Source organism: Dipodomys merriami, unplaced genomic scaffold, assembly GCF_024711535.1.
Source record: "Dipodomys merriami isolate MVZ:Mamm:240054 unplaced genomic scaffold, mDipMer1.0.p SCAF_6, whole genome shotgun sequence".
Classification (NCBI taxonomy): domain Eukaryota; kingdom Metazoa; phylum Chordata; class Mammalia; order Rodentia; family Heteromyidae; genus Dipodomys; species Dipodomys merriami.
Window position 1 is genome coordinate 21022987 of NW_027206179.1, and position 13074 is coordinate 21036060.

At 40.4% G+C, this 13074-nt stretch overlaps 1 protein-coding gene across 14 annotated transcripts in view; it reads left to right on the forward strand.

The window, feature by feature from the left end:
* Dock9 (dedicator of cytokinesis 9) overlaps positions 1–13074 on the forward strand; it is a 259631-nt gene that overhangs the window by 89274 nt on the left and 157283 nt on the right. For 5 of the 14 annotated variants that reach the window (XM_070002704.1, XM_070002703.1, XM_070002694.1 and 2 more), the window contains exon 1: positions 5526–5787. The exons of the other annotated variants lie outside the window; for them this stretch is intronic. In XM_070002704.1, coding sequence (XP_069858805.1) covers positions 5662–5787 — 126 coding nt within the window. In that variant the 5' untranslated portion in view covers positions 5526–5661. Of the gene's footprint in view, positions 1–5525; positions 5788–13074 lie in introns of those variants that run through there. 14 annotated transcript variants of the gene reach the window in all.

Below are 13074 nucleotides of genomic sequence, written 5' to 3' on the forward strand. Positions count from 1 at the left end.
AAAGTACTCAGGGAAATGCTGTAGTCCCTTTGCAAAGTTTCTGTATGGTGGACTTTCCCCTTTTCCTTTTTCTAGAAGTATATGTGCAGGATTTGCCTCATGAGAGTTGCCCTCTCTTCTCTCCTGTGTAATATACATAGCTGACTGCATGTGTGCTTCTGGGAGTAATCAGAGCCATGAAACTCCTGCCTGCAGGCTTGCTCCATCTCTGTTAACTATAAATCACCATGGTCTACTAGATTTGTACCTTTTAAACCCTAATAGAACTTGCCTTAGGTGAATTTAGCAGATACAAATGGAGATTTTACAAACAATAAACATGGGAAGTGATAATCTGTGTTTTTCATTAGAGTACTTAAGGAGGGAGTTAGACATGGGGAGAAGTGGAAAATAAACATTTGTCTCCCAGTTATACTCGAATGATGCATTTTACTTAGGAAGAAAATATCCAGTACCTTTATTTGAAAAAATAAAAGTTTTTTTTTTTTTTTTTTTTTTTTTTGGTCAGTCATGGGGCCTGAACTCTGGGCCTGGAGCTGTCCCTCAGCTCTTCAGCTCAAGGCTAGTGCTCTACCACTTGAGCCACAGCACCACTTCCAGCTTTTTCTGCTTATGTGGTGCTGAGGAATCGTGGAAAATCTTTAGTCATATGCTTCCTTTCTCAGTTTTTCTTAATTTCTACTATTATTTTTTGATTATGGAACAAGATAAAGGAATGATCACTTTGGAATAGACATGTAAACACATACAAACACATATGTATATGTTTTCTTTTGCTTTACAGTAATTGTTGTATTTTAAATATCATTTCAGTATGCCAGGAACTCCTAAATAAAAATTAAAATAAATTCCTTTCAGTTGAGATTACTGATATTTATTCCTCAGTGGTTATTAGCTACACAAATACAATTTCATTGGTTAAAAACAAGTTTATTTGCACTGTTGAAAGGCTTAGTTGCACTGTTTCAAAGCATACCTTTGTACCAAAAATGTTTATCAAGTTTTGTAGGATGAACTTTTATTAGCTAGAGCTTAGAGACATTTTAACTGTTAGTCAATTATTCATTGGGTTTTGATTTATGAATGGTTTTAAGCTGTTGCCTTAATTCAGGCCTTTAACTTTTACAACATTTAGATTACAACATTTAGAGTTAAAGGTGACCAGTGGTTCAACATTGACACTAGTATTCAGTGACACATTTTGAGTGTGTTCAGCCTCTAGACACTGGAGACTCCAAGGTGGTTGAGATGCAGTTCAGAGCTGGGCATTAGTGGCTCACATCTGTAATTGTAGCTACTCAGGAGAGATCTGAGATCTGAGGATTACTGTTCAAAGCCAGCCTGGACAGGAAAGTCCAGAAGACTCTTATCTCCAGTTAACCACCAGAAAACTGTAAGTGGAGCTGTGGTAGAGTAGTAAACAGCATCTAGGCCCTTACTTCAAGTCCTATGACCACCACCACCAACAACAAAAGATATAATTCAGTTTCACAGAACTTTCATAGGAACAAGTGTAATAAAAGGTAGAGTGTGCAAAGCTACTTAAGAGAGGACACAGTATTGCATAGAGGAGGAGTGAATTCACCCAGGATGGGAGATTAAGGGTAGTTTCTTGGGTGTGGGACAGGAGCAAGGTTTTCAGCTTCTCAGAATTAGACAGAAGTTCTTACTGTAGGGAGAGGACAATGAGGTCATAGGGACTACAGTTAGCCTTGCTTAGTGTCAAAAATTGCCCATACAGTTTTCCTGGTTTTGAGTGTCCAACCTGTGTAATAACTCAAATGCATATTAAAACTTGAGAATTGAAACCCATGTACAGAAATATTTGTTCATCTTGCTTTGGAAGTGCTTCACTATAGGGCTTACTGTGTTCTGTTTTAACATATAGATCAATATACTTAGTATATGTTAGTATATGTGTTCATTATTGTAAGGTAGTATATGTTACTATATGTGTTCAATATTTAAGGGCAAAAGTGGGTAGTGTAAAAACACTTCATGTTAGACAGTAGGAGCTCAGTGATATTTTTGGAGATTGAATCCAGAGTCTTGACATACACCTTGTAGTTAGAAATGTTGTAAAGGAAGGGCTAGGAAGGTGGCTCAGTGGTAGAGCGCTTGCCTTGCATGCCTGAGGCCCTGGGTTCGATTCCTCAGCACCACATAAGCAAAAAGAAAAAAGCTGGAAGTGGCGCTGTGGCTCAAGTGGTAGAGCGCTAGCCTTGAGCTGAAGAGCTGAGGGACAGCGCCCAGGCCCAGAGTTCAGGCCCTACGACTGGATCCAAAAAAAAAAAAAGAAATGTTGTAAAGGAAAACTTTGCTACCTACTTCCTGTCTTGAAATGGCATTTCCTCTAGTGGCTGAGCTGACCAGATGTCATAGTCATATTCTCAGACACTAGTCTTGAGCGTTTTAAAGAAACCACATCCTATTCAGAGATTTAGAATCTGAGGATTGTATCATGTACAATGTACAATGTTTTAATGCATCTTTAATGAGTAGCGTAGAACAGCAGAACTTTGAATGGCTTGAGAAGTTTCCTAATGGGACAGTAGACAATAGCATCTCCATTCTCCTAAGCCCCAGAATTTTCACCTTTTCTGACTTGGGCCTACTTGAAAGTGATAGACTAGAAGATTGAGTTGCTCTTGGAATTACTCAATATAATTCTCTGTGATAGGTAAGGACAACTGTGTGAATTTTATTACTGCAAATTGAGAACCTTGGCTAGTGTATTAATCAGCCCTCTACATAAATCTCTTTGTGAAAAACTTTTAGAGATTTACTTGCCTTAAAGCCTAGCCTGTTTAATGAAGTAAATTATGGAACTTTTGATTAAGTAAATTATGTTTGCCTTTCTGACCTGGCTGCTTAGAACCCAGTTAAAAGTTTTTTTCTTGATTACAAAAGAAACATAAAATCATCATTAAAAATTTTTGAAAAATACAGGAAACCTTCCAGAAGATGCTTGGCTCATGGCCTGATCATGTGGGTTCCAGATGGATGTTTGAAGGCACCTGTCATAATCTAGCAGCCAAGAGGGAAGAATGGCTGGATTTTAATCGAAACTATTTGTGATATGTTTTAGCAACACTGTTGGTGGCATTTTTTTAGGCCAAATACCCAGAATCTTGAATTAAAAGACTTAATTTCTTCAGATTGGAATAACAGCAGCAATAACAGCAACCACGACTAAATGAACATCTCCTCTGTACCTGCATTTGAAGACCATTTAAAGACCTTTTTACTACTTCACTAAATTTCCTTGATGGGATCGAACCCAGATGCTGTGATTATGGATAGTTATTTCCTGGTCGGGGATCCATGTTATCCTTTTTAGTCTGAAAACAGAGTAGACTGCTTCACAAGTATCATGACTATGTGAGTGTGCATACTAGATCTATGGCCACTGTTTGCTGTATAGCCCTCTTTATATATTTAAGCTGTCTGTTCCTCCATTTCCTTCTTTGTAAAAATGGGAACTGTGTTACCTAAGAGTTATGAAGATTAGGGCTGGGAAGGTGGCTCAGTGGTAGAGTGCTTGCCTTGCATGCATGAGGCCCTGGGTTCAATTCCTCAGCACCACATACACAGAAAAAGCTGGGAGTGGCGCTGTGGCTCAAGTGGTAGAGCACTAGCCTTGAGCTGAAGAGCTGAGGGACGTGCCCAGGCCCAGAGTTCAGGCCCACAACTGACAAAAAAAAAAAAAAAAAAAGAGTTATGAAGATTAAGTTAGTACCTTTGCAGAGATTAGACATGTCTTAGGACACATTTTCAAATAAGTAATATACTTTTAAGTTCTTTCTCATTTCTTGTATACTACCAGCATATTTTGACTTAACAAATAGGATAGCGTTTCTCCCCCTAAGTCTGGGAACTCTGGGAGCTAATGATGATAGAATAGGAGGAAGAGTGGGTGATTGAGAACTCTTGGAGGCACTGCAAAGGCTTTGGGGTTGTTGCTCAGGCTGTGCTTTTCTTGGGCTTCATGTATTAAAGGCTTGCTGTATCCTCCTTTTTCACCTGCTTTGTTTGTTGTCTAGGGCATTTCTAAGTTTTATTTAGTTGTTATTTCAGTCCTACATGAATATGATTCAGACCCTGTTTTTCCTATTCTCTTGTAACTGTACAAAATAAAATTCTTGGGCCCTGTTAGCTTGGAATGGAGCTTGGTGAGAGTACCTTTGTTTACCTTTAATAATAAGGTTTCAAAATTGAGTAGCTTTTAAGAAATTATAAAAGCCACCTTTTTTTTTTTTAACAGAGTTATTCATTATGTAACTGATACCCTCACTCAGGACTCCTGGTGTTTTGTGACAGACACTGAGCTTATCTGCCGAAGTAAAGTGACCCAGGCAAGTGCTGCTAGAGAGGAGAAACAAGTGGTCATTGCTCTGCCTTGCCTGGAAAGTGGGGATTGGTATTGGTATCTTGTATGCTACCTTTCATATTTCCTGGGGTGTACTGTACCTGTTGTATCTACTATTGCTGTATGATACTTGGTTTGTTGTTTACTGACTGTTTCTGCTTCTTATCTGTAATTCAGTATTTTCTGATTTCAAAAAAATAAGCATAAGAACTAAATGAGAGAAGCTCTGAAGCACCCCAGAAAATATAACATAATATTTAATCCCATCTTTAAGGCTTCTTAATGAATTCTTTAATAAATTTGTTTTAATTTTACATAAAGATGACTTTTGAAAACAAATCACACCATTAGCATAAGGAGTTAATAAAACCAGATGATTCTTAGGAGGACACATTTTGTATATTATCACTATTGAACCAGGGGATAGTGACTGGCCACCTGTGGATGCTTTTGTGTATGTCTCTGTTACTTCTTAATTTGCCATTCAGACTGTCTTTTCATCTTGTCTTCCCTCCTAGCTCCCAAGTTCCTTGAAGGAAGAGACATTCTATCTCATATTTCTGTATGAGCCTCTCAGTCCCTTGTACTGGTACCAAAAACATGTGGTCAAAGGAAACATTCAGAGTAAATGCTTTGTTAATTTATTAAGCATACTATGATCTTTGTGGCATAACATAGTAGATACATTAAGTTTTGCTGCTGTGCCGGGAGAAACTCACTTTCCTCCAGCACCTCATGGGAACACCCTGGCTGGTTGCTCCTTCTGCTTTGATCGTCTGCCAAGCATTTGGTGTTTAGCCATAACACAAATGAAAGCATTCTGAAACTATAAGGCTGTCAGAGCAGCCAGGCAACCTAGCTGACTCCTGAGCTTCATGAGCTTCAGATTGGAAGTAATTACGAGGGAGTCTGTGACTGGTTTTCTTTAAAACACTGCACTATTTGAATTGGGATTGACTAGGCCCACACTGTGTGGAACAGACACAATGAGGCTGGTCTTTATTGGAGAGACAGTCCACTGTGCATTGTTCAGTTTAGGGTTTGTTTTTCTCTGGCCAGCAAGCGGGAGCCTCCCACTTTCCACGCAGTCGTAACACCCCTGGAGGCTGGCCTTCGCTGTCATGCTGTCCCACCCTGCAGGCTCTGCAGACCCAGCTAGTGCGGCTAACCTCGTGTGCCTGAGAAGATAGCTTCCCTTCCTTCTGCAGGCCACTGGCATGTGTGAGCCCTGCACGACCAGGGATTTGAAGCTGTCCTCATTGCAAATTTTGTGACGTGTGCCTTGGGCAAGAATGCAGGCTGATAAATGCAGGACAAGCAGTAGAAGCGTCAAAAAGGAGCTGGTGATCGAGTCTCCTCTGCAGTACAAGGATGCAGCTCAAGGAGAGGTAGAAGTGGAGAGTCCAGGCCCAGTGCTGGTAAGAGGTCTTGTCACCAGGCATGGCTGTTAATGTGTGTGTGGAGCTTGGCATCTCTTGCCTCCATTTGACTTGAAAATGCACTATCTGTCTCCTCTGAACCCTCTTCTTTATCTGTCCCTGTAGATGAACTTATGTTCCACCTGATGAGGAAAGAAATGTTAACGTTTTATGGCTGTGTGGTTTCCAGAAGGCATCTGTACAGAACAATTATGTTCTGTTCAAAATTATATCCCACCTAGCTGCAGAGGTTCTAAACATAAATCTTGGGAGGTGTATTTTAACTTCAGCTGTAGGGTGGAACAAAGGAAGATGTACTTTGCAAAATAACCCTTTTTTCTACATTATTTATGATAATGAGTAAAGGAGGCAGGTGCCAGTGGAAGGTTTTAAGAAATGTGACTTGAAATGACATGTATTCTTTTTGGTTCATGTTATCCGGAGGTTTTCCTTGAACAGAGTAGAAAAGAAGTTAACCTGTGAGCCAACTACAGAAAACTTTATATTCTTCATACCATTAGCTAAACTTGTGGCAGTTTGGACAAAAGTCAAGTGCTTTAGTAGACTTTGTAATGGAGGAATGTGAGAAATGGTTGTGTTGTTATCAATGAGTAGGTTGGCCTTCTCTCTTGGAATTTCTTCAGTACAATAAAGGCACATAATTTTTAAATCAAGCTGCAGATGCAACCAACATACACTGCAAAGGGGACAATTGAGCCTTTCAAATGATCTGTTAAAGGGATTGTAAACTAATACTTAGTGGGTTTTTAATGTGTGGTTTTAGTTGCTGTTTCCATAAAATGCTTGGTTTCTAATTTACTTAATTTATAATTATTATCTGTAAGAATATGAGCTTAATTTTCCTATTAACAGCTTGATTTGGACTGCTTTGCTTAAGAGAGATTGCATTAGATTGTATTGCCCTCAAATTTCTGTTGCTAAGTTATGCTGAGAAAGTCAATAAAATAAGATAATTCTTTCTTACAGCAGCTTTTCAACTCAAGAGGTTTACATTTCTTTTTGTTCACTGTTTGTCATATACGATTTCAACATTATGTTCATTACCTTACATTCATTTCTGCTATCCTAATAGCTCACTTATCTATTGGGTTGCTTGATCCATGGTCAAGTTGTATAGATTGAACTGCTTAAACCTCCCAGCTGATGTAGTGTGTACTTTGTTGGAGGAAGTCTTGTGGTTTTGGTTCCCTGGTGAATATTCTTAAGAATCTTTTGTCAGTGATTCTCCAGATGTGTAGAAATATGTGTCTAGAGTATTGACTACACTGTAGAGAACTGTCATGTGATTTCCAATCACATAGATGACTTAGAAATTGATTTAAGGGCTTAAAACAATTGCTGTGTTGGGCGCTGGAGGCTCACACCTGTAATCCTAGCTACTCAGGAGGCTGAGATCTGAGGATGGCAGTTCAAAGCTAACCCAGGCAGGAAACTCTGTTAGATTCTTTTTTTTTTTTTTTTTTTTTTTATTGGCCGTGGGGCTTGAACTCTGGGCCTGGGCGCTGTCCCTCAGCTCTTCAGCTCAAGGCGAGCGCTCTACCACTTGAGCTACAGCGCCACTTCCGGTTTTCTGGTGGTTTATTGGAGATAGGAGTCTCACAGTCTCTCCTGCCCGGGCTGGCTTTGAACCGCGATCCTCAGATCTCAGCCTCCTGAGTAGCTAGGATTACAGGCGTGAGCCACCAGCGCCCGGCTTTCTGTTAGATTCTTATCTCCAGTAAACCACTCAGAAAACCAGAAGTGGCGCTGTGGCTCAAGTGGTAGCGTGCTAGCCTTGAACTGAAGAGCTGAGGGACAGTGCCCAGGCCCAGAGTTCAAGCCCCACAACCGACAATTAAAAAAAAAAATGCTGCCTATGTTGCAATTACTTGTTAGGTCTGCTTTCATTCCATATTCCATACGGAGGTCCTTTTTTACTGCCATGGACAGGCTGCCTGGGCTGTAGAGCACCCTGAGGGGCAGCCCCACAGGCTTAGAGCATCTGTCAGTACCAGTCTGTCCAGCTCAATGCACCTGCAAGGGTGTGAGGGAGAGGAAAGCGATCTTCGATACTGCAAGATGCTTTTCTTATTTGCTTTGGTTCTCTCTTCCAGTCAGGTAAGCAAGATAAGACATACTGATCAGAAAGGAAAAGACAGGATATTTAATCAGGGTCCTCGCCCAGCAAAGAAGAATCCCACAGCTGCTGGGATTATAACTTGTTTCTCAGGATGATTTTTCCAAAGTTTACAGCCACAGCTATGAAATCTGTTCGTTGAGATGTTATCATTAGAATAATGTCAGTGGTCCTGGGGCGTGGTGAGAATCTCCAAAGCTATAATTTAGTAAATATACATAATGTGCTTTATTCAGAGTAGGATTTTGAGACCAAGTTTTGCTGATTTTAGTTTTAGTGCTTAAACAGGTAGCCTGTACATAGTTTAGAAAGGATAAGAATGATTAATTCTCATCATGAGAAATGTAAAAGAAATGTATTCATTACCTTACTTATGTACTTAGGTAACCTTTACAATAATTTAAAAAAGAAAGAAAGAAATGTAAGCCAGATGCTGGTAGCTGACACCTGTAATCCTAACTACTCAGGAGACTGAGATCTGAGGATCACAGTTGCAAGCCAGCCTAGGCAGAAAAATGTAGGACTCTAATCTTCAATTAAACACCAGAAAAGCTGGAAGTGGAGCTGTAGCTCAACTTGGAGAGAGGTAGCCTTGAGCACAAAAGCTCAGGGACAGCAACCAGGCCCAGGATGTCACCAAAGGGGGAGGAGGGGAAAAGAAGGAGGAAATGTAAATAGAATTGAAGTAGAAAAAAGTACCTTTTTCCTTATTCTCCAAAAATGAATTTTCTCTGTATAATATCCTGCTTTCTCCTGTGACTATAAAAGCAGAGCTCTGTATATATGTATATGTATAATCTATTGTTGAAATATGAATAAGTAAAATAGATTCCCCATTAATTTCTGCCAGAACACCTAAAACTCTTACCTAGCTTCATATACTCATTTGTAATGGTTGTATAATATTCTACTTTATATCTATCATAATTTAATAGTCAATTTGTTAATGATGCTTTGCAATTATTTATAATTCCATAGTGAATACTGCAAGCCAGAAGTTGTATAAAGTTTCTGTTAGAAGTTTCCTCTTGTCTTTATTTTTGGCAATAATATATTTTTTCCTCTAGACAACAGTTAAGGTTTCCCTGAACAACCTCTGCTTGTTCACAGTTAGAAAAGTCAGTATTGGGTCTTTCCCTTCCCCTCCCTCTTCTTCTTCCACTCTTCCCTCTCACCCCCTTTCTTTCTCCTTTTCCTCTCCCTCTCCACTCCTACTTTCTTTTCTTAGAGAAGATCTCATTAGATAACTCAGACTGGACTGAGTGCTGGGATTACAAGCATTCACTACTGTGTCCAGCCCAAAAGTCAGTGTTTTTAAGAGAAGTATGTGTTTAAACCTAAGGTTTCGGCGGTGCCAGGGTTCAGCTTACAGGCACCTGAGAAAGTGGATTGTGTCCCCTGCATTGTATACCAAGTAGAGGAGGAAGTGCATGGTGAACCTTCCCCATTCCTGTCCAGGCTCACTGCCAAACCCTTTGAAAAATGACTTTTTCAGCTGTGGATGACTAAATAGAAATATTCAGGATATTCTTGATGTTAGTTACCCTGCTTACATTTGAATACCTATTTCTGACCCCCAAACTCTATAAAGTAGTTCTTGGCAGTAATTTGTTCTAAATTGTTATTGTCCAGCCATTTAGAGGAAAAGGGTGTAGCCTCTGGAAAGAATGGTTGAGTTTGACATAATTTCTTATAGCTCCTTGGTTGGGTTGTTTTTGTGAGTTGGGTAAGCCTGCAGCACAGGTCTTATTGTAGGAATTTGGAAGGCTGGAAGATAGGAAGGTAAAGGAATTTACTTTTCCCATGTAAGCTTTACTTACGGGTCCACACAGGTGGACTTCTGAAACTTTTCATTTTTAAAAGTAATCTTTTCAGGGATTTTTCATATTTTTATGGGATGTTTGAACGTTAAAATCTGAAATGGAGTTCTTTAATGTTTGAGTGAACACATGACTGCTGTAGCAAACCACTGCATGTGCCAGATGTAGAGAGAATGAGAAAGGGCTTGGCTGCTAGTGGGACGAAGTTGCGTTGCTTGGGAACTGACTCATAAAGAGAGGGAAGACGACTAGAAGAGCCCCTGTCTCTAGAGTTCTGTTTACTCTAGAAAGAGCAGGCAAAACCCAAAGCACAAGCATATGTGTAATGATCATGTTGTTAATGCCCTGTAAGACTTGAGATTACTGTGGTTGAGTTAATTCTATTATGCTTAGAAAGCTGTTCAGCCCCATGGCCTTCCCTGTGTCTTAAAAAGTAATGATGTTATGTTGATGTTATGTAGTATGTAGTTTCTTTGTTTTCAAAATATTGGCAGGCTTGGGAAAGAAATTTCTGCAAGCATTGTGTCATGACAACATCATAGGCAACAAAATCAGGATGCTTTACTTCTTTAGAGCCATGAGCCTTCCCTAAATGTTGCTTGTTTCTCTTCTTTGTTTATTGATCAGTTTATTAAGTATGCCAGGCTCATTGGTTCACACATTGGGAATCAAAGGCTTCCCTCTCCCCAAGTAGCAAGGCCTGTGTGAGGAAGGGGTTTACTCTTTAGATAGGCTTTCTTTCATATGACAGTTTTTAGGCACACAGAGTGTTATTCTCACTGGTCCTTTCCAGGCAGATAACACATCAGTAGCTGCTTGGAGAAGACATGATGCTTTTGGATGTTTAGTACCTCCAGCAGACCCAGGAGGCCTTGCAGAAGGCATGTAGAGTCCTGAGCACCCCGAGGACACTGGATGAGCGAGTCTCCTGCTGCACACCTATTTTGTGTAGTGTTCATGGGAAAGAATCTTTGTGAAGGACATGCTTCCATAGTGTGGGAATGAATCTAGTAATGGTACCAGCTCGCCACGCTGCCCGGAGGAAGGTCCTTCCACAACTGGGTGCCGCTTCATAACACCAGGTCACTCTTGCCTTCCAGGATTCTTGCTTGCATAAAAATCTAAAACTTGCTTCATTTTTTTTTCTTATATTCTGTCATCAGTGTGCAGTCAGAATGCCTGGTCACTGTTTTTTAGCAAGGTAGTCAGTTAATTTTTATTTTGGTGCAGTAATAATAAAAAAAAAACACTTGGCCCTTGTTCCATGCCATGCATCATTTGGTGCTTGTTAAATTCATTCTTTCAATGAACTCACACAGTTGTGCAGGTCAAGTGGCTATCCTTTTTCCTTTTCCCACAGATGTGGAACTGAACACAGAGGTTGGGTAATTTGCTCAAAGTTTCACATTTAGCAAGTGGCAGAGCCTGAATTGTTATCTTATGGTCAAGTCTAATACCTTAGCTAGACAGATGCATTTTTTTTAACAAAAGTTAATAATAGGGCTGGTTATGATGATACATGTAAATTCCAGCTATTCAGGAGCAGAGATCAGGAGGACTGCAGTTTGAAAGCAGCCCAGGCAAAAAAAAAAGTTAGCAAGACCTCATTTTAACCAACAAGCTAGTTATGGTGATTCATGTCTATAATCCCAGTTATGCAGAAGGTACATGAAAGAGGATCATAATCTGAGGCTGGTCTTGCACAAAAAGCAGGAGATCCTGTCTGACAAATAAAGCAGCAAGGCATAGTGAATCATGCCTGTAATCCTAGCTATGAGGAGACTGAGATCAAGTGGATAGAGTTTGAGGCCAACATAGACTAAAATATTTGCAAGATTCCATCTCAGCAGAAAAAGCTAGGCATGGTATGTCACACCTGTCATCCGAGGTATAGCTGAAAGCATAAGTAGAAGCCAGTGGTCTAGGCCAGCTAGAGCACAAAGCAAGACTCTTATCTCAAAAACAGAAACGTCTATGGCTATAGCTCAAGTAGTAGAATGCCTGCCTAGCAAGTATGAAGCCCTAAGTTCAAACCCCAGTTACCACACCCACTCCAAAAAAAGGAATATGTTCATTTGGATTTGATATTGGCAATGAAATGATGAATAAGAGAGATAAAAAACACTATCCTTAAAAAACATATTTAAAAGTTTTTAGAGAAAAGCTAATTTATAAGAAATAGCACAACCATGGTTGAATCATACAGGCAGATAAAGGGATGGTGGTCAGGCCTAAAGAGGTAGAATAGACGTAGGAATGAAATAGTTGTCATATGGAGTCACTTTATGTGTCATTCGTCATTTTCCCAGAGAGCTCCATTGAATAGCTGAGATCTAGAGCCATGTTTTCCTCTGTAGATTTCTTTTTCACTAACTCACAGCTAGAGCCACTGGTGAAATGTGTATTCCCTTATTAGCAAAACAGGCATCATGGTCTCTGCAGTGGTTGGAAGAGAGTGCGATTTCCTTCAAGGTGGCAGATTTGCTTTCTCAAACTCTGGATGGCCCCCTGCCACCTCCACTGAGAAGCATGTGGTAGGCCATTTTGCTTTGTCCCCTTGGTTCAAGCTCTGTGTTGCTGCGTTGTATTGTTGATCACAGAATAGCCTAGGATGGAGTTTAGGAACCTGGAGTTTCAGGCTTGGCTTGTTCAAATTTGTTTGGGCTGGGCTGGGAAGGTGGCTCAGTGGTAGAGCGCTTGCCTTGCATGCCTGAGGCCCTGGGTTCGATTCCTCAGCACCACATAAGCAAAAAGAAAAAAGCCGGAAGTGGTGCTGTAGCTCAAGTGGTAGAGTGCTAGCCTTGAGCTGAAGAGCTGAGGGACAGCGCCCAGGCCCAGAGTTCAGGCCCACGACCGGACCCAAAAAAAACAAAAAACAAAAAACAAAAATTTGTTTGGGCTATGGGTGGTTGGAGTTGCAAATTAGGATATTACATTAAGAACAGTGAATGTTGGCCACTTGGAAATGGATAAAAGAGAAGCAAGAATTTGGACCAAGAGGCAGAAGTTATAAGAAACTCCAGCTTGAGCCTAAATCTAGCATATAGCATGTGAGAATAATTTTAGAACCAAGAACACTTGGAAATTATGGTTTCTCTCCAACTTTCTACTAGTCTGAAATAGCCTGTAATGGGCTGCATGGAGTTGGAAATCTCTCGGAGAGTGACATCTTGAGAATTTTCAGTTTCCTTTTCAGTTTCTTTGTGCCGCATACCTGCCAGTGAAGCTCTGAGGGTCCTGCCAGCTACCCAAGCAGGAGTGGTCCTGTAATTCTGTTTTGCAATTTATTTGCTAGAGAGAAAGGCAGCAGTGAGTGATGCCAGGAGCCCA